We start from the raw sequence: 21,460 nt of genomic DNA, 5'->3' as shown, positions 1-21,460 counted from the left end.
GTGAAAGAATGGATGACCTCACTTTCCCCAACAGGCGAGTCCTAAAGTGTTGTTCACAAAACAAAACTTGAGTAAATCGGTTCATATTTTAAATACCCTAGCAGAGGTCCTTGTTTTCGCAATCCTGATGAGATCTTTGCAAAGCAAAGAAGCTGATCAGTGATAATACAATGTTTTGTAAATCTTTCTTTCTTTCTTTCTTTCTTTTTTTTTTGATGCTGTACAAGGGTCCTAGTTGCAGCTTGGAACCAATCTTGTGAGCTGCCTGGGTGTCTGAGAGACTGGTAGGGCAGCTTGGTCTAGAGCCCATTTGCATGAGACCAAGGACCCTCCTGCAAGAGACGTCATTATAAGGGCAGAGGGAACCTGTACAAGCTGTACAGGTTCAACCCAATAAGAAAACCTAGGGCAAGCGTGATTCAGAACCTTAGATCCTTGTCTGCATTAGGAAATTTCTGCCCAGCTGCCTCTGAACTCAAGACAAGTCATACAGCAGAAGAAAGTTATGAATACAAGCTCTAGAAAATGTCACAAGGTCCTTCTTTGACATCCCATCAAAGAGGTAAGTGGTATTCTCTCTACTTCTGCCTTGAACCAAGTGGGTGTCGCTAACTTGAGGGCCCCAGCAGAGACAAAAACCACCTGGGCTCCTCAGACCTCCATCTCAGGAGTAGGGCAACCCTGTTGCCAGCAGTGGGGACAGTGCCAGCAGCCCAAGGCAAACCCCTTGGCACAGAGATCCAAGTCTTCACCCGGGGCCCCAGGGAGAGAGGGCTGAGGCTGACCCGGCTCAAGTGGTCTGGAAAAGGTGAGAAAGAAACTGGTAGATGCCACATGGTGGCACAAAGGAGTCAGGTACATGAGCACGGACGGCACACTATGCCTGGAGGTACCTGTAGAGATAGTGAGATCTGGGGGCAGGCAGGCAGTCTGCAACAGCTGGTCACGGAGACAGCCAGGAAAGGGAAGTCCTACAGATGGCTCCTGGTGGCACCTTACTTGAAACCCCAGGCTAGTGGGCTGTGTCGTGGTCTGAGGAAGCTCAAGTCAAAACATCTTAGGTTTTTACAAATATGAGTTAGCTGGAATACAAAATCCTAGCCTGTTAATCTGGTAATTGAAGTATTTTTTTAATCATAGCCAGGCTTAGCTTCTCACCCTGCCCGCACCCCCCCCCACCCCGCCCCAAACTTCATGCAAGACTTCAGCTTTACTTTCCCTCTTAAGCCATGCCAAAATGCTGAGTCACTAAAAATAAATAAATAAATAAATAAATTTAAAAAAAATAAAAAAGCAGAAAAGAAAGTAAAGGAAGTGTGATCCTGCTTCTTAGTTCTAGCCTTCCTAATGACCTAAGCAGCACTTTTTCCCCGAGTTGTGATTCCTGTGATGCTAAAGGACGTCACATTGCACAATCTTAATAAGGTTTCCAATCAGCCCCACCCGCGCTGGCCCCACCCCCACCTCCAACAAAGATTTATCAAATGTGGGATTTTCCCATGAGTCTCAATATTAGAGTCTCAAGCCCCAATAAATATGAGACTGGGGATGTCTGAGGTTCATTCTGCCCTGGAGCCCACCAGGAACGAAAGAGAGAGATCCATCTGCCCTCCAGGACCTCAGCTATGAACTCCCTCTCCACAAGTAAGTGAAGGCAGTCCCTAGCCCTGGGACCGCCCGGCTGCCTGGCCAAGCGGAGGGAGGGGTGTGTGTCCGCTGGGAGGGCTGGCAGGGCGCCAGCAGCCAGAAGCACAGCTCCCCCAGCGGTGCGCTCTGCTCACTGGCTGCTCTCCCTTGCCTCCGGCACAGGCGCCTTCAGTCCAGTGGCCTTCTCTCTGGGGCTGCTCCTGGTGATGGCTACTGCTTTCCCTACCCCGGGACCCCTGGGAGGAGATTCCAAAGATGATGCCACCTCAAACAGACCACCACTCACCTCTGCAGACAAAATGGAAGACTTCATTAGGTTCATCCTTGGCAAAATCTCTGCATTGAAAAAGGAGGTGGGTAGGCTCAACTGAGGGTGATAAAGGGCCTGTGTGGGCATTCGTCTCCTGGCCCCTGGATGTGGACAAGGGCTTCTGCACTGGGAGGTCTGAGCTGGGTTCTGGGGCAGTACAGATTTCAGGCCAGAGGGGCAGACTGTCTGCTGTACTTCTTTTCTGCCGCTGGTCTGAGGGAGCTCCTTTCCCTCCTGGAAAACATACAGTGGGGCTGAAATCCATGCCCTCTGGCCCTATTCCCAGTCCCATACTTAGCAGGAGCTGGGCATCACTGTCTCCCAGGACTTCCTTATCCCTAACCAAAAAAATAAGGTCTTTCAATTTTCTTGTGTCTCTTGGACTTTGGAAGGATTAGCAAAGTGCCACCTGAAAGCAATGTTGAGCTTCTCAGGACAATCATAGGACTTTTAGGTTATGGGAGTTCAGTGGTTAGGGACTCCCTACAGTAATTCCAGCATAGAAGATGCAAGTGGCAAAATCATAGGTAGGTTAGAGCATATAAGATCCAAGTGGCAAGATCATAGGTAGGTTAAAGCAGCTCCAAAGCTTCAAAGGTAAGGGGTAATTTGGCTCTGTTTAGTGGAACGGAAAGAACTGAGGAGAGTAATGGGAGCCCTGAAATAAATCTAGTTCTGGTTCTGCTGAACCAGCTTTGTGATCTTTGGTGAATTCCCTACCACCTCTGGGCCCCCTCTGTAAAATTATGGAATTGGACTAGATGATTTCATAGGTCCTTCTAGCTGGAACGTGATACAGCTCAAATCATTTTCACCCAATTATCATCAAAATTGCTGTCACATACACACACCTTACAGGGGAGGAGTTTCATTATCCCCAGTTTGAAGAGATAGGGATGCAGAGACTCAGGATAGGTGACAGGTGTGAAGTCCTAGGTGAGCTCAGCATTGAACCCAAGCATGCCCATCTTCACTAGACCTCACTTGCCTGGAGGCTAATGGTCTATAATTTCATTTTCTTAGAGAACTTCCTGCAGTGGTAAAACATGAATCGGCCCTCTAGTGGTGTTTGTTTTAGAGGCACTTAAATGATCACAGTTCTGGTATTCCTTCCCAGATGTGTGAAAAGTATAACAAATGTGAAGACAGCAAGGAGGCACTGGCAGAGAACAACCTAAATCTTCCAAAACTGGCAGGAGAGGACAAATGCTTCCAGTCTCAATTCAATCAGGTATGAACACATCACGTTCACTTTTAGCTACTCCTTAGTCAAAAGTTCTCCCTCTTACATGCAGCGTCTGTATACATACAGTCCAGGCAGAAAACAAAGAAGGGGATCAATGTAAAGAATGTCATGTAAATTTCAGGAGGAGGCCAACTTAAATCTTCCTAAAGGCGAGTTATTTTTGAATGGCATGGTTAGAGACAGCCCTTCTGTGCTGGAATTTTCACAGCTGTCAAATGTTAGAAACCCCAGCAGGTTTAGCTAATACATTCTGGATAAGTTGGAAAGGAAAGAACTGAGGAGAGTAATGGGAGCCCTGAAATAAATCTAGTTCTGGTTCTGCTGAACCAGCTTTGTTCAGATCTGCCCTTCCTGTAGAGGTCATTCTCTACCCGCTTCTCCTTCCAGACAGTGGGATCCGCTAAAGGCTTCAGCCCATATTGACAACAGCAGGAGTAAAGCCACGAGGGAGGATATTAAGGGGAGAATCAGAGAAGGACCCCCTTGCACCTATCAGGCATTGGGTAAAACTGATAAAGTAATGTCTCTGTCCAGATATTTTAAAAGGGGCCATCTGAGGCTGTCTGATGTCTCAAAATACAATGCTCAGAAGTATTTGAAGTCCCCTGGAAGGGCAGAGGAAGAAGTTGATGACTTGTAGCAACTTAACTTTTTTTTTTTTTAAGATTTTATTTATTTATTTGACAGAGAGAAATCACAAGTAGATGGAGAGGCAGGCAGAGAGAGAGAGAGAGAGAGAGAGGGAAGCAGGCTCCCTGCCGAGCAGAGAGCCCGATGCGGGACTCGATCCCAGGACCCTGAGATCATGACCTGAGCCGAAGGCAGCGGCTTAACCCACTGAGCCACCCAGGTGCCCCACAACTTAACTTTTTAAAATTGATTATATCTTTCTAGTAATAACCAATTTTCCCATCTTTCCTCTTAGGAGACCTGTCTGACAAGAATCACTACCGGTCTTCAGGAGTTTCAGATACACCTGAAATATCTAGAGGCCAACTATGAGGGTAATAAGAACAATGCCCACTCTGTGTACATCAGCACCAAACACCTGCTCCAGAAGCTGAGGCACATGGTGAGCATTCCGTCATCCCCTTCCTTGGTGTGAGGAAGACAGGCTCAAAGAAAGGGACCTAGGCAACTTGGGAGTGCAAAGCCAATTCAAAAGAGATAGCTACATGTAAAGGAAAGGATCTAAGAAATATTTCCTGATAGTTGAAACCGTTTTTTTTTTTCTTTTGGCTCTCTTCTGTAAAAGACATCACTAACCATATTTAAAACTATATTAAATTAGGTGGATTTTAACATCAAATTCTACTAGGACATCTTAAGAAATATTAAAAAAAAAATCTGTAGAGGCAGAAGGAAGCACACATCCAATCCTGCTCAGTGATCCATGATAAAAAAGAACAGAGAGCACAAAAATTATTTTAATATGTTAATTATTGTCAAATGATATCCTTGTCATTGTGGTATTTTCAACTCTTTCCCTCTACTTTTTGCCAGAAGAGTTAGAGAAAATGTAGAGAAATGGAGAAAGGCTAGAAGAGCAAGTACCAAAGGCTTTGGTCATTACAAAGCCGTTCAAATGTCACCGAATGGAGGCTTGAGGGCACAGCATAGGGATGAGCTTCTGAACAAAGCACAGTGGGAAGGTCTCCAGAGAAGCAGGCACATTGGTGTTGATACTGCTACTACCTTTCCTGGCTGTTTGCCTTAAACCAGGGCTTTTCCCACTTTCAATTGCACACCAAACCTGTGGGGATCTTGTCACAGTGCAGACTTGGATCCAGCAGGTCTCGGGTGAGACCCGAGACTCTCATCATCCCTAATAAGGCCCAGGTGATGCCAACACTGCAGTGCCCTAGAAGCACACTTTGGAGATGCAAGGCCTCCCACAATTACCTAGACTCTTGTTAGTGGGTCTGTGAAAGGTGTCTCTTGGTCATCCCTACACCCCATTAGATGAGTGGACCCTCAGAAGATGCCAGCTGGATGAGGCTATGTGCCAGGCACTGTCTAGCTTAAGAGAAGACAAGATACAATGGTTGCCCTCGAGATGCTCATGGTTTAACAGAGAAAGAGCAGTGAAGGGATGACTAGAATTCAGTTGCTGTGAAAGGCCTTCATGCTGGGTGGGCTCAGGTGGGCTTGGAGGAGGGGCACCTCACCCTACCTGGGGCAGGCAGCGCCAAGTAGTCTCCTTCACCCCAAATTTGAATGTCTTTTAACAGTCCAGAGCATCCCTCCACTCAAAAGGATTTGTTCAATATTTAAATAGTTCTTTTCACTTTCTTTTCCCCTCATGTGAAGAATCGGGTTGAAGTGACCACCCCCGACCCTACCACAGATTCCAGCCTGCAGGCTCTCTTCAAGTCACAAGACAAGTGGCTGAAACACGTAACAATTCACCTCATCCTACGGAGCCTTGAGGATTTCCTGCAGTTCAGCCTGAGGGCCATTCGGATCATGTAGCCTGGGCATCTAAGATTGCTGTAGTTCATGGGCATTCCTTTCTCTGGTTAGAAACCTGTCCATTGGGCACATAACTTATGTCGTTCTCTGTGAAGAACTAAAAGTATGAGCGTTAGGACACTATTTTAATTATTTTTAATTTATTGATATTTAAATATGTTGAGTTAATTTATATAAGTAATAGATATTTATATTTTTTATGAAGTGCCACTTGAAATATCTTATGTATTCATCTTGAAAAAGTTAACATAAAATGCTATGCAGCTTGAATATCCTCAATGTTTTGGAGTCAGGTCATTTCTTGGAATATGTAGGTTTACCTCAAATATATGGCTAACTTATGCATATTTTTTAAAAGAGATATTTATATTGTATTTATATAATGTTTAAGTTGTTTTTATACCAATAAACATCTTTCTAAAAAAATCAGCCAACTAAGCCTCTGTGTGTCCTGTGAAGATATTAACATAAACAAGTTTCTGTTACCAGCACCACTAAGAGCCAAAAAGAGCTCCAATCACCCAGGGAAAGATAGAATGGACACCTACTCTACAGCAGGCACGTGCCATACGTGTTGTATCTATGATATTTAATCCCCACCCTTGTGTGTTTTTTTATGGAGATGGGAGAGTAAGGGATTTCCCCAAGTCACCTCACTGGAAGGTCAGGCACAGGCCCAGATTTTAAATCCAGGTCTAATTGCCTTCGGGCCCCCTACTCCTAACCTTTAGGTCCCGCTGCTTCCCAGGAAACCTTTTCAAAGATGTAGAAAAATCCCAATATGTTAATACAGATTTGATCAAAAGCCTTTGAAATGACATAACCACTTGTACAGACCAAGCAATGTGCACTTCCAAACAATAACTAGAAGTTCTGCCTCCCCACTCTGAGTCCCTTCAACATTACACATACCTCTCTATCATAGCACCTACCACACTGCCCCAGATGGCGTATCTTTCCAGTCAGGCTTCTTTCTTCAAGGAGGCAGACTCTATTGTACTCATCTTTGTATCCTGAGCCCATGGCCCGGAACTTGGACATAAGAGGCCCCAGTAAACATTTGTTAAATGAAGAAACCATATACATAGAAACAGAAGACACTTCAATTTGGAGGGACATATACTGTTGGTCAATGAGTGGAGAAATTACAAATAATGTGTCCTTATGTATCTTCATCTTTTAAAAAAAATAGCAAGAGTTAGGAAGAAACAGTCTAAGATGTAGAGGAGGCAATGAATAGTCTGTGTGTGTTTGTGTGTGTGTGTATACACATATACATGTATATATATACATGTATATATTTCCTCTCCTACCAGCAATATTCTTCATGGTAAGAGAGGCAATTTGAGTAACCACACATAGCCCACTATCTCACCTCAACACTGTGCTGGGAATTTGGTAAAGATTTCCCCCTTTCAGCCCAATAAATATGAAATTTCTACCTTCTATTAAAGCTTTCCCCACTTTGGTCATCACAGACTTCTTCCACCATGGGAAGAATTCTACTGAGCAAAACAAGGTCCACAGAAGCAAGGACTGAAAGGAGCCAAGCAAGATAAAAGCCACATACTCTGATTTCTACGAGCCAGGCATCACAAGTGGGTTTCCCAAAGTGGGAGCCAAATCAAAGAACAAAGAGAAATAGCGGTTGACCAATGCATCAATTCCTCAAACAAAAATTTTTTGAGCCCATATATAAGTCGGGCAATGCTGGGGATGCAGAGATGAACAAGCTAGACACATCCCCAGCCCTACGTGGCATGGAAGACAGACAATGAACAAAGAATGTAAAGTGTGAGGAGGTTTACAAAAGAGAAATGTGAGGTCTGCTGAGAACGTATTTGGGGGGCACCAATAGCAGGGAAACATAAGCCTGGGGAGGGCACTCATGGAGTCTTAACTGAGGGAGATATTTGGACTGAGATATAAAAGATATGTTGGAGTTAGGCTAAAATAGGTGGGAAGAGCACTCCCGAAAAAGGGAACAGCATGTGCAAAAGTCTGAATCAACAGAGAACTGGCTAAGACAATGAGAATTATGTTATGTCCAATACATAATGAACAAGGAGGGTGGCTGAGAGGTTGGGGAGGGAGGCTGGGAGCATATGGACAGTCATATGTGAGAAGAAGGTACTGACAGATTTTAAGGAGTAGAAGGACATATTAGATTTACATTTTAATATGATCCCTCAAGTTGCAATATGGAGAATGGATAGGAAAGGATCTGAAAGAGGATATTGGAGGAACATCATTAGCCCAGGGGAGAGAAATGACAATATCCTGGAAGGCAGCTATGCTCACCACTATACCACCAACGCAGATGACAATATCCTGAATTAGGTTGGTGGTAATTGCTAGAAAAGACAAGGTGATAGCAGCCATCTGCAAAAGATATGTAGCAGTTAGTTCAGTAGGATCTGGTGACTACTGACCAAGATTCAGGAATCACAGAGGCCACCAAGGCTTTGAGAGAGGTTAGAAGTTGGGATTAGATGGAGGAATAAAATACAAAGAATTTTATATTTCAGAGTTTTCATTTATTCATTTGTTCAAATGCTCTCTGAGCATCTGTAATATGCCAGATTCTTTGCCGGGCCCTGGGGCTATATTGATGAGTAAAACAGACTAGGTCTCTGTTCTCAAGGAGCTTACAGTCTAGAGAAAACAATTCAAAGAAATAACTGCTGTATGCTAAGTGTGTGTGCTATTGTTATGAGATGAATTATGTCCCCTAAAAGGATTTGTTGAAGTCTTAACCCCCAGTACCTGCTAATGTGAGCTTACTTGGAAATAAGATCTCTGCAGATGTTATCAAGATACGATGAGGTCAGTAGGGTGGACCTTATAAGAGAAGAGACACACAGGGCACAAGTCCATGCAAAGGGAAGCAGATACTGGAGAGATGATCCGCAAACCAAGGACGGTCAGAATCAGCAGAAGGTGGGACAAGACAAGGATCTCTCCTAAAGCCTTTAGAAAGAGCATGGCCTGCTCAGACCTTGATTTTGGACACCTGGCCTCCGGACTGGTGAAAGAATAAATTCCATAGGAAACTAACACAACTACCAAGAACAGCACACAGTCAATAGGAGGGCCAAAAGTAGAGGGTTCAGGAAAGGCTTCCCAGAAGAAAATGACATTTAAGCTTTATTCACGAACATAAAGCAAATACAGCAACCTTGGGCTAGCCCAGCGCTGAAGAATGCAGGGAGGTTCCTGTTCACCACTGGGGAAAATGGACAACGGGAGGTTGAAAATATAAGGAGATTCAGAGAAGTGATGAAGGAGAAACCCAAGGTAAGATTTCAAAGCAAGAAGGGATAGCAACAATCTGTAATAGAGAGCGCCAAAAGGAAGGCCGTGGTCCAGATTCAACTTCTAATAAAACTTCCAAGTTTCTGGTGGGTTAAGAATGGAAAGGAAGGGATGAACCAGCCCAAATGCTCTAAGAATAGACTATTAATAATGATAATAGAAGTGGAAGTGTCACTGAGCACTTACTGCGTGCCCTATATGGTTCATTATATGTATTACTTCAGAGACACATGTCTTAACCAAAGGAGCAGGGAGTCTAAGCAACTTAGTTAAGCAACTTAACTTTGTTAAGTCGCAAAGGGTATAAATTCCATTAACCATTATCCTTTCAAATCAATTCTCCACTTCTTCAGAGTAATAGTTTGAAATGGACCTGTGGCTCCCCATCAAGAGACTACATTTCCTATTCTCCTTTGCAGATAGGTGTTGCTATGCTGGGAAAGCACATGGCTCATTAGAAAAGACTGCTTGTAAGCTTGGTCCCTGGCTGGCATCTGGAAACTTGACTGGTAAACACTCCCTTACATCAATCCAAAACTTTCCCTATGATAAGAGTGCCAAAACTGTACAAACCATATGGTTTATACTAATTACCTGCTTTCCTCCTGAGAATACGAGATTTTAATATGTGCAAAGCAGAGGATACCCCAATAAAAACTACGGGCACCAAGTTGTTAATGAATATCCCTGGCAGACATGTGTTGTCACAAGTCATTGCTAGAGGAATTAAGCACATCCTGTGTGGCTCCCCTGGGATAAGACTCTTGGAAGTTTGTGCCTGATTTCCTCCAAAATTCACCCCGTGTGTCTCTTTCCTTTGCTGAGTTTGCATTGCACGCTTTTGCTGTAATAAATCACAGCCATGAGTATGAATCCTGTGACTCATTCACACTGAGTTCTGTGAGTTCTCCCTAGTAAATCACTGAACCCGAGGGTGGTGCTGGGAAACCCCGACAGAGTGGCTAAGTTTTCAACAAGGAAACGTGAGTAGAACTGATGTTGTAATTTTACTTTCACTTGCCAAAAAAGATATTACTTGCCCCCCATTTCTAGTGTTTCACCTTTCTGTGGATTAGAAACAAATGTTGTAGTGAATCAGCTTCAATCTTGCTGAACAGAGTAATATCCATAGCTGTAATGTCTAATGTGGTAGACAGTAACCACCAGTGTGCATTTAATTTTAATTTTAAATTCACTAAAATTATATAAAATTAAAAACTATGGCCTCTGACTTCAAACATGCTAATGGCTATGATATTGGACAGTGAAAATACATTTCCATCATTGCAGACATATCTACTGGACAGTCCTGCCAAAGAGATTAATGGAAACTTGATCACTAAATGATCTCAAGGAGCTACGCAGACTCACCTACCTGGACCAACAATTACTGAACTGTAAGATGATAAGGAAATATACATCTGTTTTAAGCAACTATATTTTAGGATATTCTGTTACAGCAGCTTACCCTGTATCTAATGTAGTTCCTGATTTATTCTTAACCAAGGATGAAAAACATTCATGAAGCAAGGTAACTGTATAGGACAAGAGCAGATTCAGAATATCTAAGTAGCACACCTTCCCTTGGTACCCAGGTCGTTAATCAGGGAGCATGCCAGGTGGTAACATTGTCCATATAAGATAGAGTCATAATCCCAAAAGCTCAATTCTTGCTCTATCATTGCACTTTTGTATTGTCATTCAGGAAGAACTTAGACAATCAATCTATGAACTTCCTTCTAATTCAAGCATTTAGTGTTATAAATTTCCTTGTTAGTACTGCTTGAACTTGGTCCCACAAAGTTTCATATGCTGTATTTCCATTTTCATTCAGTTCAGTGTATTTTTTTTTATTTCTCTTGAGACTTCTTTGACCCATGGATTATTCAAAAGTGTGTTGTTTAGTTCCTAGGGCTTGAAATTTTTAGATCATCTTTGTGATACCCATTTCTTGATTACACTGTGGTCAGAGAACATACTTTATATGATTTCAATTCTTTAAAATTTGTTGAGGTTTGTTTTATGGCTTAGGATATGGTCTATCTTGGTATATGTTCCATGGGTTCTTGAAAAGAATATATATTCTGTTGCTATTAGGTGAAGTGTTTTATATGTCAATTAGCGCCTATTAGTTGAAATCGTCTGTATCTTTGATGATTTTCTCTGTAGTTGTTCTATTGATTGTTGAAAGGAATATTGATGTTGCCAAATAGAATTGTGAATTTGTCTATTTTTCCTTTTAGTTCTCTAAGTTTTTGCTTCATGTATTTCACAGTTCTGTCATAGGGTGAACAAAGAGTTGGGCTTACTAGGTTTTACTGGTAGTTTGACTCTTTTATCATTATGTAACAACTCTCTCTGTCCTTGGTCATTTTCTCTGCTCTAAGTCTACTTTATCTGATATCAATACCCCTACTTCTGCTCTCTTTTGCTTAAGATCTGCATGGTATATATTTTTCCATCCTTTTAACTCACATATATCATTTGAATTATTTGAAGTGAGTTTCTTGTACAACACATAGTTGGGTCATGTTTTTAAATATACAGTGTGAATCTCTGTCTTTAATTGGTATGTTTAAATTGTTTATATTGAATATAATCATTGATTTGTTAAGCCTCAAATACGCCATTTTTCTTACTTTGTGTTTGATCTCTATTTTGTTTTTCCTGCCTTCCAGTAAGTTACTTGAACATTTTTAGAATTCCATTTTGATTTACCTGTAATGTTTTTGAGTGTATCTCTTTGTAGAGCTCTTCTAGTGTTTGCTCTAGGCATTCATCATTCATTACATTATTTACATCTAATTGATCAGAGTCACTGGTGTCAACATTTTACCAGTTCAAGTGAAACACAAAAACTTTATTTCTCTTTATACCCTTTTATTCACCCTCATTTATAATTGCCTTAATTATTTTCTCTCCATATACTGAGGACCACATAGACAGTTAACATTTTTGCTTCAATAATCCAAGATAATTTTTAAAAACTCTAGAGGTATAAAGTCTTAAAAAAAAAAAAAAAAACCTCCAGAGGGGAAATCTATTATACTCAATCATTTCATTTTTCTTCCTTTGGCTTTTCCCAGATTCTTTCTTCCTTTTTTATATTCTAAGATTCTTTCTTTTTTTGTTTAGCCATTCTTTTAGGGTACACATACTGGCAACAAATTTTCTTAGCTTTCTGTTATCTGAGAAGTCTTCACTTCCCCTTCATTCCTAAGGATATTTTCACTGAATATAAGTTCTTTTCTTTTAGCACTTGAAAAATGTCTGTCACTCCCTTCCAGTGTTTTATGGTTTCTAATGAAAAACCTGCTTGTCATTTAAATTGTTTGTTTTTTTGTTTTGTTTTTCCTATAGGCAAATGTAATGTGTCACTTCTTTCTGGCTGCTTTCAAGAACTTTTCCTTGTCTTTAGTTTTCATGTGGGAAAAGAAGTCCAAGTCCCTCATTTGTCCTTGATTGACAATAAGGGTGGAAGTTACCCTCTGTTACTACTAGGCAGGGATGGAAGTTTAGCCTTCCCACTAGGTCTTCCCTGATGCCACGCTGGCTGAAGAGGGGTGCCTCACTACTACTTCCACTAACATGGTGAGGGGAGAAGATGGCCTCATTACCACTGAAGGCGGGGAAAGTTCTGACTCTCCATTAAGCCCCTCTTACATCATGCTAATGGGGCAGAGAAGGGTTATCTCCTTACCAGCTGGTGGGAGAAGCAGCCCAAGCTTTGGGTGTAATCCACTCACACTGCAAGGGCTGGGAGGGGTGTTCATTACTGCCTAGCAGGGATGGAGGTCCCAGATCCCTACTCCGCCTTCTCTGACACCTTCCCTGTGGGCGTGTTGTGGGCCTCATTACAGTCTCATGAGGGCGGAAGCCTAGGCTCCTCACTTGCTCTCAGCTAGAGAAGGTGTAGTGGGACCATAGATATTTCTGTGAAATTTGACTGAAGTCTAATGCCATTATCTAGAAGTTTTCTGTCTTGTGAGACTGTCCATTTCCTAGTCCTTTGGCTAGAAAGATCAAACTTTTCTCAAAACATTTTTTTTAAAAATATGCACCCACTGGCATTTTCTGAGTTGCTATTTTCTTTAGTGTTGAGTCTGAAATCTATGAGACAGAAAGAAAACCCACCATCATGTCATTCCTCAGGTCCTAGTCCCTGCCTCTTGTCTCTACAGAGTCTTCTTATATTTGTTTTATACATAATATCCAGGTTTTAGTTATACCTAGTGGGAGGAACAGGGGAGAGTAGGTTTATTCCATCTTCCCGGAGGCAGAATATGTGTAGTAATGTCAGGTACTCCCAGTTCTTTTTTTCTTTTTTTTTAAAGATTTTATTTATTTATTTGAAAGACGGAGATCACAAGTAGGCAGAGAGGCAGGCAGAGAGAGAGAGAGAGGGAAGCAGGCTTCCTGCGGAGCAGGGAGCCCGATGCGGGGCTCGATCCCAGGACCCCGAGATCATGACCCGAGCCAAAGGCAGCAGCCCAAACCACTGAGCCACCCAGGCGCCCCAAGGTACTCCCAGTTCTTAACCCAAAATCAAATTTCCAAGGCCACATCTTCATCATGCAGAATCCATGCCAGTGAGCCATCTCTCACTGATGAAGAATGCCTCCTATTTCTTCACTGGGACACATAGAAATAATATTAATAAAGTAGAAAAACAATATCAAACTAAAATTAAAAATCTATACTGTACAATAGGTATTCATCATACATTACAAGTTTCAATATAATGATTGTGAATAATATTTCATATATTAAGCTGGTGTTCTTTTCATTCCTAATAATTCCTTTCTGTCCCATGATCTTTCCCCACCTCAAACTGAAGATTAAGGCATCTACTACTTCCAAAGAGAAGAAGAGATGTGTAGAAAAGCAGATCTTTTCTTTTTTAGTTGTAATAGCCTGATCTTTTGAGGATATGGCAAAAAAGGATGCATTACCAAATGGACTGGAGAAAATGCATGATTATGATTATATAAAATCCAGTTTTTCCTATCCTAAAGGAGAAACAGACTCCCTTGCTGTGGGAGATAGGGAGTGATAAGATGGAGAAAAACACGAAAGTTACTTGTTAATAAATATCTCTGAGAAGGGCATCCAAGTGTTGTTGTGCGTCTGAAGGTCACAAATAAGAATAGCCTGGAGAGCCCTTGAGACAGGACAGAGCAGAAATAAGGATAATGTGTCTGATGAATGAAGACCAATTTATATTAAATACCTTGGAAACAGAGGACAACCACCTGGGGGTAGATGGCTTATCCCCACCCCCATCTTACCCATTGGGAAGTCTTGGCACTCCTGGGACTGACTTTCAATCCTAAAGGTACACGGGGAAGTAGGGGAAGAAAGGGCCTGAACTGACTGAAGAAATGTTGATTTGGCCTTATAAACTTCTATAAAATGAGGGCTTGGCATAAAACTTATGTTCAATTTTAAAAAAAATAAAAGATAGGGCTTACATACCTGTGTTAAGAGCATAAGATTCATGCCCATTACAGAATAATGAAATAACAAAGAAATGTTGGCAAATTATCAGAAATATTCAAGTAAGAGAGGGTGGTTTTCTAGTAGAGTTGGTAGATGAAGTACTTTTTAATAAATAAGTTAATGAGGGGCGCCTGGGTGGCTCAGTGGGTTAAAGCCTCTGCTTTCAGCTCAGGTCATGATCCCAGGGTCCTGGGATCGAGCTCCGCATCGGGCTCTCTGCTCAGCAGGGAGCCTGCTTCCTCCTCTCTCTCTGTCTGCCTCTCTGCCTACTTGTGATCTCTGTCAAATAAATAAATAAATAAATAAATAAATAAATAAATAAGTTAATGAAACTTTTGCTTAGTATATCCACAAATGTTTCAATTGTTGATGAAGCTCTATGCCAGTGTAATAACAATTAACTACAAAATGCCATAAAGACTAAGACATAGTTCTGACATTGCAATAAATCAGGTTTTAGAAATCTCCATCCTTTGAAAAAGAGCCACAAAAAAAAAAATGAAAATTAAGAGTTTTATAGCAACAGTCAAATACTCTGTTTAGAAAAGAGCCGTAATAACTGGCAAGGGCCCAACACATGATTTGCTTCATGCTCAAAGGCACTGATTAATTTTAATTAGGTAGTAGCTGAACCACGGCAGATAAAGAGGTTACAGGAATTTTTACATTTCTCTGAAATGCTACAGACCAAAGAAAGGAACTACAGACATACCTTGTCTTATTGCACTACATAGACACTGAATTTTTTTCAAATTTAGGATTCATGGCAACCCTGCACAGAGCAAGTCTATTGGCACTATTTTTCCAACAGCATTTGCTCACTTCACGTCTCTGTGTCCTCTCGATAAATGTTGTGTGTGTTCTGATTGCTCCACAGATGAGCCATTTCCCTGGTTCTCTCCCTCTCCTTGAGCCTCCCTACTCCCTGAGATACAACAATATTGAAATTAGGTCAATTAATAACCCTATAATGGTCTCTTAAGTGTTCAAGGGAAAGGAAATGTTGCATGTCTCTCATGTTAAATCAAAAGCTGGGACTTGATTACGTTTAGTGAGGAAGGCATGTCAAAAGCAAGAGAAGTTCAATCTAAGCCTCTTGTGTCAAACTGTTGGCCAAGTTGTGAATGCAAAGGAAAAGTTTCTGAAGGAAATTTAAAGTGGTACTCCAGTGAACACACAAGTGATAAAAAAGTAAAACAGCCTGCTTCCAGCATGGAGGAAGTTTTAATGGTCTACACGGAAGCCACAACATTCCCTCAAACCAACGCCTAATCGAGAGCAAGGCGCTAACACTCTTCAGTTCTGTGAAGGCTGACAGAGAGGTGGATGCTGCAGAAGAGGAGTGTGAAGCAAGCAGAGGGTTGGTTCATGAGGTTTAAGGAGAAAGCCGGTCTCCATGACGTGACGGTGCGAGATGGAGCAGCAGGTGCTGATGTGGAAGCTGCAGCAAGTGATCCAGAAGATCTGGCGGAGTTCATCAGAGAAGGTGGCTGCCCTAAACAACAGATTTTTCTCTGGTGTTTTTTTTCCCCCTTTTTTAAAAGATTTTATTTATTTGACACAGAGAGAGAAAGCATACAAGCAGGGGGAGAGGCAGAAGGAGAGGGAGAAGCAGGCTCCCCACTGAACAGGGAGCCAAATGCAGGGCCCCATTCCAGGACCCTGGGATCATGACCTGAGCTAACAGCAGACACTTAACCGACTGAGCCATCCAAGTGCCCCAAAAGATTTTCAACACAGATGAAACAGCTTTATATTGGGAGAAGATGCCTTTTAGGACTTTCATAGCTGTAGAGAAGTCAATGCCTGGTCTCAAAGCTTCAGAGGAGAGGCTGAGCCTCTTTTTAGGGGTCAACACACCAGTGACTTCAAGCTGAAGCCAATGTTCATTCCAAAAATCCAATGGCCCTTAAGAATTATGCTAAATACTCTGCCTGAGTTCTCAAAATGGTATAACAAACCCTGGCAGACAGCACATCTGTCTATAACATAGTTTACTGAATATTTTAAGCCACTGTTGAGACCTCCTGCTCAAAAAAACCATATTCCTTTCAAAATATGACTACTTATGGGGCACCCAGGTGGGTCAGTTGGTTGAGCAACCAACTCTTGATTTGGGCTAGGTCATGATCTCAGGGTCGTTGAGATCTAGTCCCTAGTCTGGCTCAGCACTCAGCGAGGGGATCTGCCTGAGATTCTCTCTCTTTCTCCCTCTGTTCAACATCCTGATTTCTCTCTTTTTATAAAATAAATAAATCTTCAGAAAAATATGACTGCTCATTGACAGCGCACCTGGTCACCTAAGAGCTCTGATGGAGATGGATAATGAGATGAATTGTTTTCATGGCTGTTAATGGATTCATTCTGTGGTCCATGGATCAAAAAGTATTTTTTACTTTCAAGTCTTATTACTAAAGAAATAATTTTTTTGGTGCACCTGAGTGCCTCAGTGGGTTAGGCCTCTGCCTTCAGCTTGGGTCAATGATCTCAGGGTCCCCTCCCTCTCTGCCTGCCTCTCTGCCTACTTGTGATCTCTCTCTCTCTCTCTGTTAAATAAATAATAATAATTTAAAAAAAAGAAATAAATTTTGTAAGGCTGAGGCTACCATAGACAGTGATTTCTCTGATGGATCTCCGCAGTGTAAATTGAAAACCTCCTGGAAAGGTTGTGCCACTCTAGATGCCATTGAGAACATTGTGATTCATGGTAAAAGGTCAAAATATCACCACTCACAGGAGTTTGGAAGAAGTTGATTCCAGTCTTCATGGAGGACCATGAGGGGTTCAAGACTTCAGTGGAGGAAGTTACTACAGATGTGGTGGAAACAGCAAAAGAAATAGAACCAGATGTGGATCCTGAAGGTGAGACTGACTTGCTGCAACCTCATAATCAAACTTAAATGGATGTGGAGTTGCTTCTTAAGGATGCACAAAGAGGGGCACTTGGGTGGCTCAGTGGGTTAAGCCTCTCCTTTCAGCTTAGGCCATGACCTCAGGGTCCTGGGATTGAGCCCCACATCAGGCTCTCTGCTCAGCAAAGGAGCCTGCTGCCCCATCTCTCTCTCTGCCTGCCTCTCTGCCTACTTGTGATCTCAATCTCTCTGTCAAATAAATAAATAAAATCTTTAAAAAAAAAAAAAAGGATGCACAAAGAAAGTGGTTTCTTTTTTTTAAGAATATTTTATATTTATTTACTTATTTGTCAGAAAGAGCAAGTGAGAGAGCAGTGAGTGAAAGAGTGGGCACATACAAGCAGGCTCCCTGCTGAGCAAGAAGCCTGACACGAGACTTGATCCCAGGACTTTGGGATCATGACCCAAGCTGAATACAGACACTTAACTGACTAAGCCACCCAGGTGTCCCAAGAAAGTGGTTTCTTGACGTGGAATCTACTAGTGAAGAAGCTGTGAAGACTGTTGAAAGGACAGCAAAGGATTTAGAATATTCCACAAATTTAGCTGATAAAGCAGGAGCAGGGTTTGAAAGGACTAACTCTAATTCTGAAAGAAGTTCTACTGTGGGTAAAACGCTCTCAAAGAGCTTTGCATGCCACAGAGAAATGGTCCATGAAAAGACAAATCCACTGATGAAGCAAACCTCATACTTGTCTTGTTTTAAGAAACTGCCCCAGCCACCGCAACCTTCAGCAACCACCACCCTGTCAGCAGCCACCGATGTCCAGGCAGCACCCTCCACCAGCAAAAAGATTACAAAAAAAAATCACTGAAAGGTCAGATGTAGTTAGCATTTTTTAGCAATAAGTATTTTTTTAATTGAAGTATATACATTGTTTTATATACTGGGAAGCCAAAAAATTCATTTAATTTCCTTTATTGACATACTCACTTTGTTGCAGCAGTCTAGAACCAAACCTGCAGGATCTCTGAGGCATACCCGTATCTATGTGTGAAATGTCACATTACAATCATGCACTAGCTTGCTTTTCCCTTCTTTTCCCAGCCAGCATTTGCCAGAGTGGGTCCTCCTGAATGATGCCCAGGAATATGCTTTTTCACAAGTTTGTAGGGGATTCTGATGATTCAAAGTTTGGAAAACAGAAGAGTACTCAAAACAGACCCTAAATCAGGCTCAGTTAAACGAGATGAAGAGCCACAGCCCCTGCTGTTTCTGGGAATGCTTCCTTCCTTCCTCCTCCTTCTAAGTCACCCTGCCCTACTAGCTTCTATTTCCTCACAAGTCTCTGGGGCCAAAGCAAACTCTCAACCTGTAACATTCCAGCCAATTTTGACTTCACCTTCCTTGAAAACTATTTCTGTGGAACCTCTGGGTAAAGAAGGTACAGTAATATATTCTATTCCATGGCCCTCTCTCAAATTTTCCTGAAAACAACAAAGATGAAAAAATGAGGGGCGCCTGGGTGGCTCAGAGGGTTAAGCCTCTGCCTTCGGCTCAGGTCATGATCTCAGGGTCCTGGGATCAAGTCCCGCATCCGGCTCTCTGCTCAGCAGAGAGCCTGCTTCCTCCTCTCTCTCTCTCTGCCTGCCTCTCTGCCTGCTTGTGATCTCTGTCAAATAAATAAATAAAACCTTCAAAAAAAAAAAAAGATGAAAAATGATGGGGGAAAAAAAATAAAACAGTATCATCAGTGAAGCAGAGAAACAAACACAGGCCCAGGCTACAGGTACATTGCCCCAAATCTGGGGAGTTTGGGTGGAGATGCCAGAGGAATCGATCTCCTGCACAGTACATATTCTCCTAAAGGAATTGCCAGCATTCTGAAGGGCCTATCCAAGGGCTCTAGGTCAGAGCAAGTCCTGGGGATAGACACGGCCCACAGAAGTGAGGTATACAGTCTGTTCAGACATAAGTATGAGTTTCTTTCCTGAGAATGAATTCAAACACAACTGGTAATTAGGGAGGTGCAGAAATTATATGGGTTCATATATGACCTTTCCCAGTTGTTTTGAAGTTACCATGAGCAGGATTTCTCACAATTAAAGAGAAAGACTTAACAGCATAAAAAATCCTAAGCAGTATATAAAATCCTAAAATTTTATATAAAATATAAAAGGGGGAGCTCAAATCCTTTACAAGTTTAGTGACTGGTGTAGGGACTTAAAAACCTCTACTCCATTTTCTACTCCATTAAGTTTCTAAAAGATTCAGAGTGCTGATGTCAAAACTGCAAAGGCATGTGCCTTGTGTTAAAACAACCAACCAAACAAACAAACAAACAAATCAGGGGCCCTGGGTGGCTCAGTCGGTTAAGGATCTGCCTTCAGCTCAGGTCGTGACCTCAGGGTTCTGGGATCAAGCCCCACATCAGGCTCCCTGCTCCGTGGGAAGCCTAGTTCTCCCTCTCCCACTTCCCCTGTTTCTGTTCCCTCCCTCACTGTCTCTCTCTCTGTCAAATAAATAAATAAAATCTTAAAAAAAAAAAAAGAAAGAATTGGAAGCTATAAAAAAGGAAACATTCCAAAAACAAAAAGGAGCCAAAACACATACAAAAACCTTAAAGGGCAACCAGCCTACGAGATACAACTTCTAAAACAAATAAATAAACAGAAATTACAGAAATAGAGACAGAGAAAATGGAAAGAAGAGAATTGACAAAAATAATTCGAGGTAATTTCTCTGGATGAAAAGGTACAGACACAATGGAATACTATGCAGCCATCAAAAGAAATGAAATCTTGGGGCGCCTGGGTGGCTCAGTGGGTTGGGCCGCCGCCTTCGGCTCAGGTCATGGTCTCGGGGTCCTGGGATTGAGTCCCGCGTCGGGCTCTCTGCTTGGCGGGGAGCCTGCTTCCTCCTCTCTCTCTGCCTGCCTCTCTGCCTACTTGATCTCTCTCTGTCAAATGGATGGATAAAATCTTTAAAAAAAAAAAAAAAGAAAAGAAAAGAAATGAAATCTTGCCATTTGCGACAACATGGATGGAACTAGAGCGTATCATGCTTAGCGAAATAAGTCAAGCAGAGAAAGACAACTATCATATGATCTCCCTGATATGAGGAAGTGGTGATGCAACATGGGGGCTTAAGTGGGTAGGAGAAGAATCAATGAAACAAGATGGGATTGGGAGGGAGACAAACCATAAGTGACTGTTAATCTCACAAAAGAAACTGAGGGTTGCTGGGGGGAGGGGCGTTGGGAGAAGGGGGGTGGGGTTATGGACATTGGGGAGGGTATGTGCTTTGGTGAGTGCTGTGAAGTGTGTAAACCTGGCGATTCACAGACCTGTACCCTGGGGATAAAAATATATGTTTATAAAAAATAAAAAAATTTAAAAAAATACACTGTATTAAAAAAAACTGATATCAAGGCATATTCTTGTGAAATTTCAGAACTGTGGGGACAAATAGAAGATTCTGCATGCTTCAGAGGAGAAAGAACAGAGCCCAGTAAATAAACAAATAAACAAACAAACAAAACAGGTATCAGGGGTGCCAGAGTGGCTTGGTTAAGTATCTGACTTTTGATTTCAGCTCAGGTCCTGATTTTAGGTTTTGGGATCCTGCCACGGGCTCTGCATTCAGCTCTTTCTCTCTCTCTCTCAAATAAGTAAATAAATAAAATCTAAAGAAGAAGAAGAATTAGTAGTAGTAGTAGTAGTAGTAATAGTAGTAGTAGTAGTAGTAGTAGTAGTAGTAGTAGTAATAGTAATTGTTTGGGCTCCTGGGTGGCTCAGGAGGTTAAACGTCTGCCTTTGGCTCAGGTCATGATCCCCAAGTTCTGGGACTGAGTCCCACACTGGGATCCCTGCTTAGCGGGCAGTCTGCTTCTCTGCCCCTCCCCAGGCTCGTGCCTTCTCTCTCTCTCAAATAAATAAAATTTTAAAAACAAACAAACAAACAAAAAACAGCTATCAGACTGCCTTAGTCTTCTTTTATTTATTTATCTATTTATTTATTTTCAGCGTAACAGTATTCATTGTTTTTGCACCACACCCAGTGCTCCATGCAATCCGTGCCCTCTCTAATACCCACCATCTGGTTCCCCCAGCCTCCCA

The 21,460-nt window shown here is 42.0% G+C and overlaps 1 protein-coding gene and 1 long non-coding RNA gene across 2 annotated transcripts in view; one reads left to right on the top strand and one right to left on the bottom strand.

Annotated features, from left to right (window-relative positions):
* The window catches only part of LOC309845586, a 41,082-nt gene that overhangs the window by 10,017 nt on the left and 9,605 nt on the right, over positions 1-21,460 (bottom strand). The window contains exon 2 of the long non-coding RNA XR_014301356.1: positions 13,125-13,219. This is a non-coding gene — a long non-coding RNA (uncharacterized lncRNA). The remainder of the gene's footprint in view (positions 1-13,124; positions 13,220-21,460) is intronic.
* IL6 (interleukin 6) lies at positions 354-5,954 on the top strand. Its single transcript, XM_082693769.1, has 5 exons — positions 354-1,644; positions 1,810-2,000; positions 3,075-3,188; positions 4,129-4,275; positions 5,514-5,954. Exons 1-5 carry the CDS (start codon positions 1,626-1,628, stop codon positions 5,673-5,675), a joined length of 633 nt encoding a protein of 210 aa, XP_082549895.1. The 5' UTR covers positions 354-1,625; the 3' UTR covers positions 5,676-5,954.

This window comes from Mustela nivalis, assembly GCF_964662115.1.
Source record: "Mustela nivalis genome assembly, chromosome: 12".
Taxonomy (NCBI): domain Eukaryota; kingdom Metazoa; phylum Chordata; class Mammalia; order Carnivora; family Mustelidae; genus Mustela; species Mustela nivalis.
The sequence above is the reverse complement of the archived record's forward strand: the minus strand, read 5'-3'. Positions and strand labels throughout refer to the sequence as shown.

What these genes read in the sequence shown, in the direction of transcription:
- IL6 (XM_082693769.1), top strand. An exon ending in TCCAGTCTCAATTCAATCAG is followed by an intron (nt 3,189 to 4,128) that starts GTATGAACACAT and finishes CTTTCCTCTTAG; the next exon opens with GAGACCTGTCTGACAAGAAT. An exon ending in TCCAGAAGCTGAGGCACATG is followed by an intron (nt 4,276 to 5,513) that starts GTGAGCATTCCG and finishes CCTCATGTGAAG; the next exon opens with AATCGGGTTGAAGTGACCAC.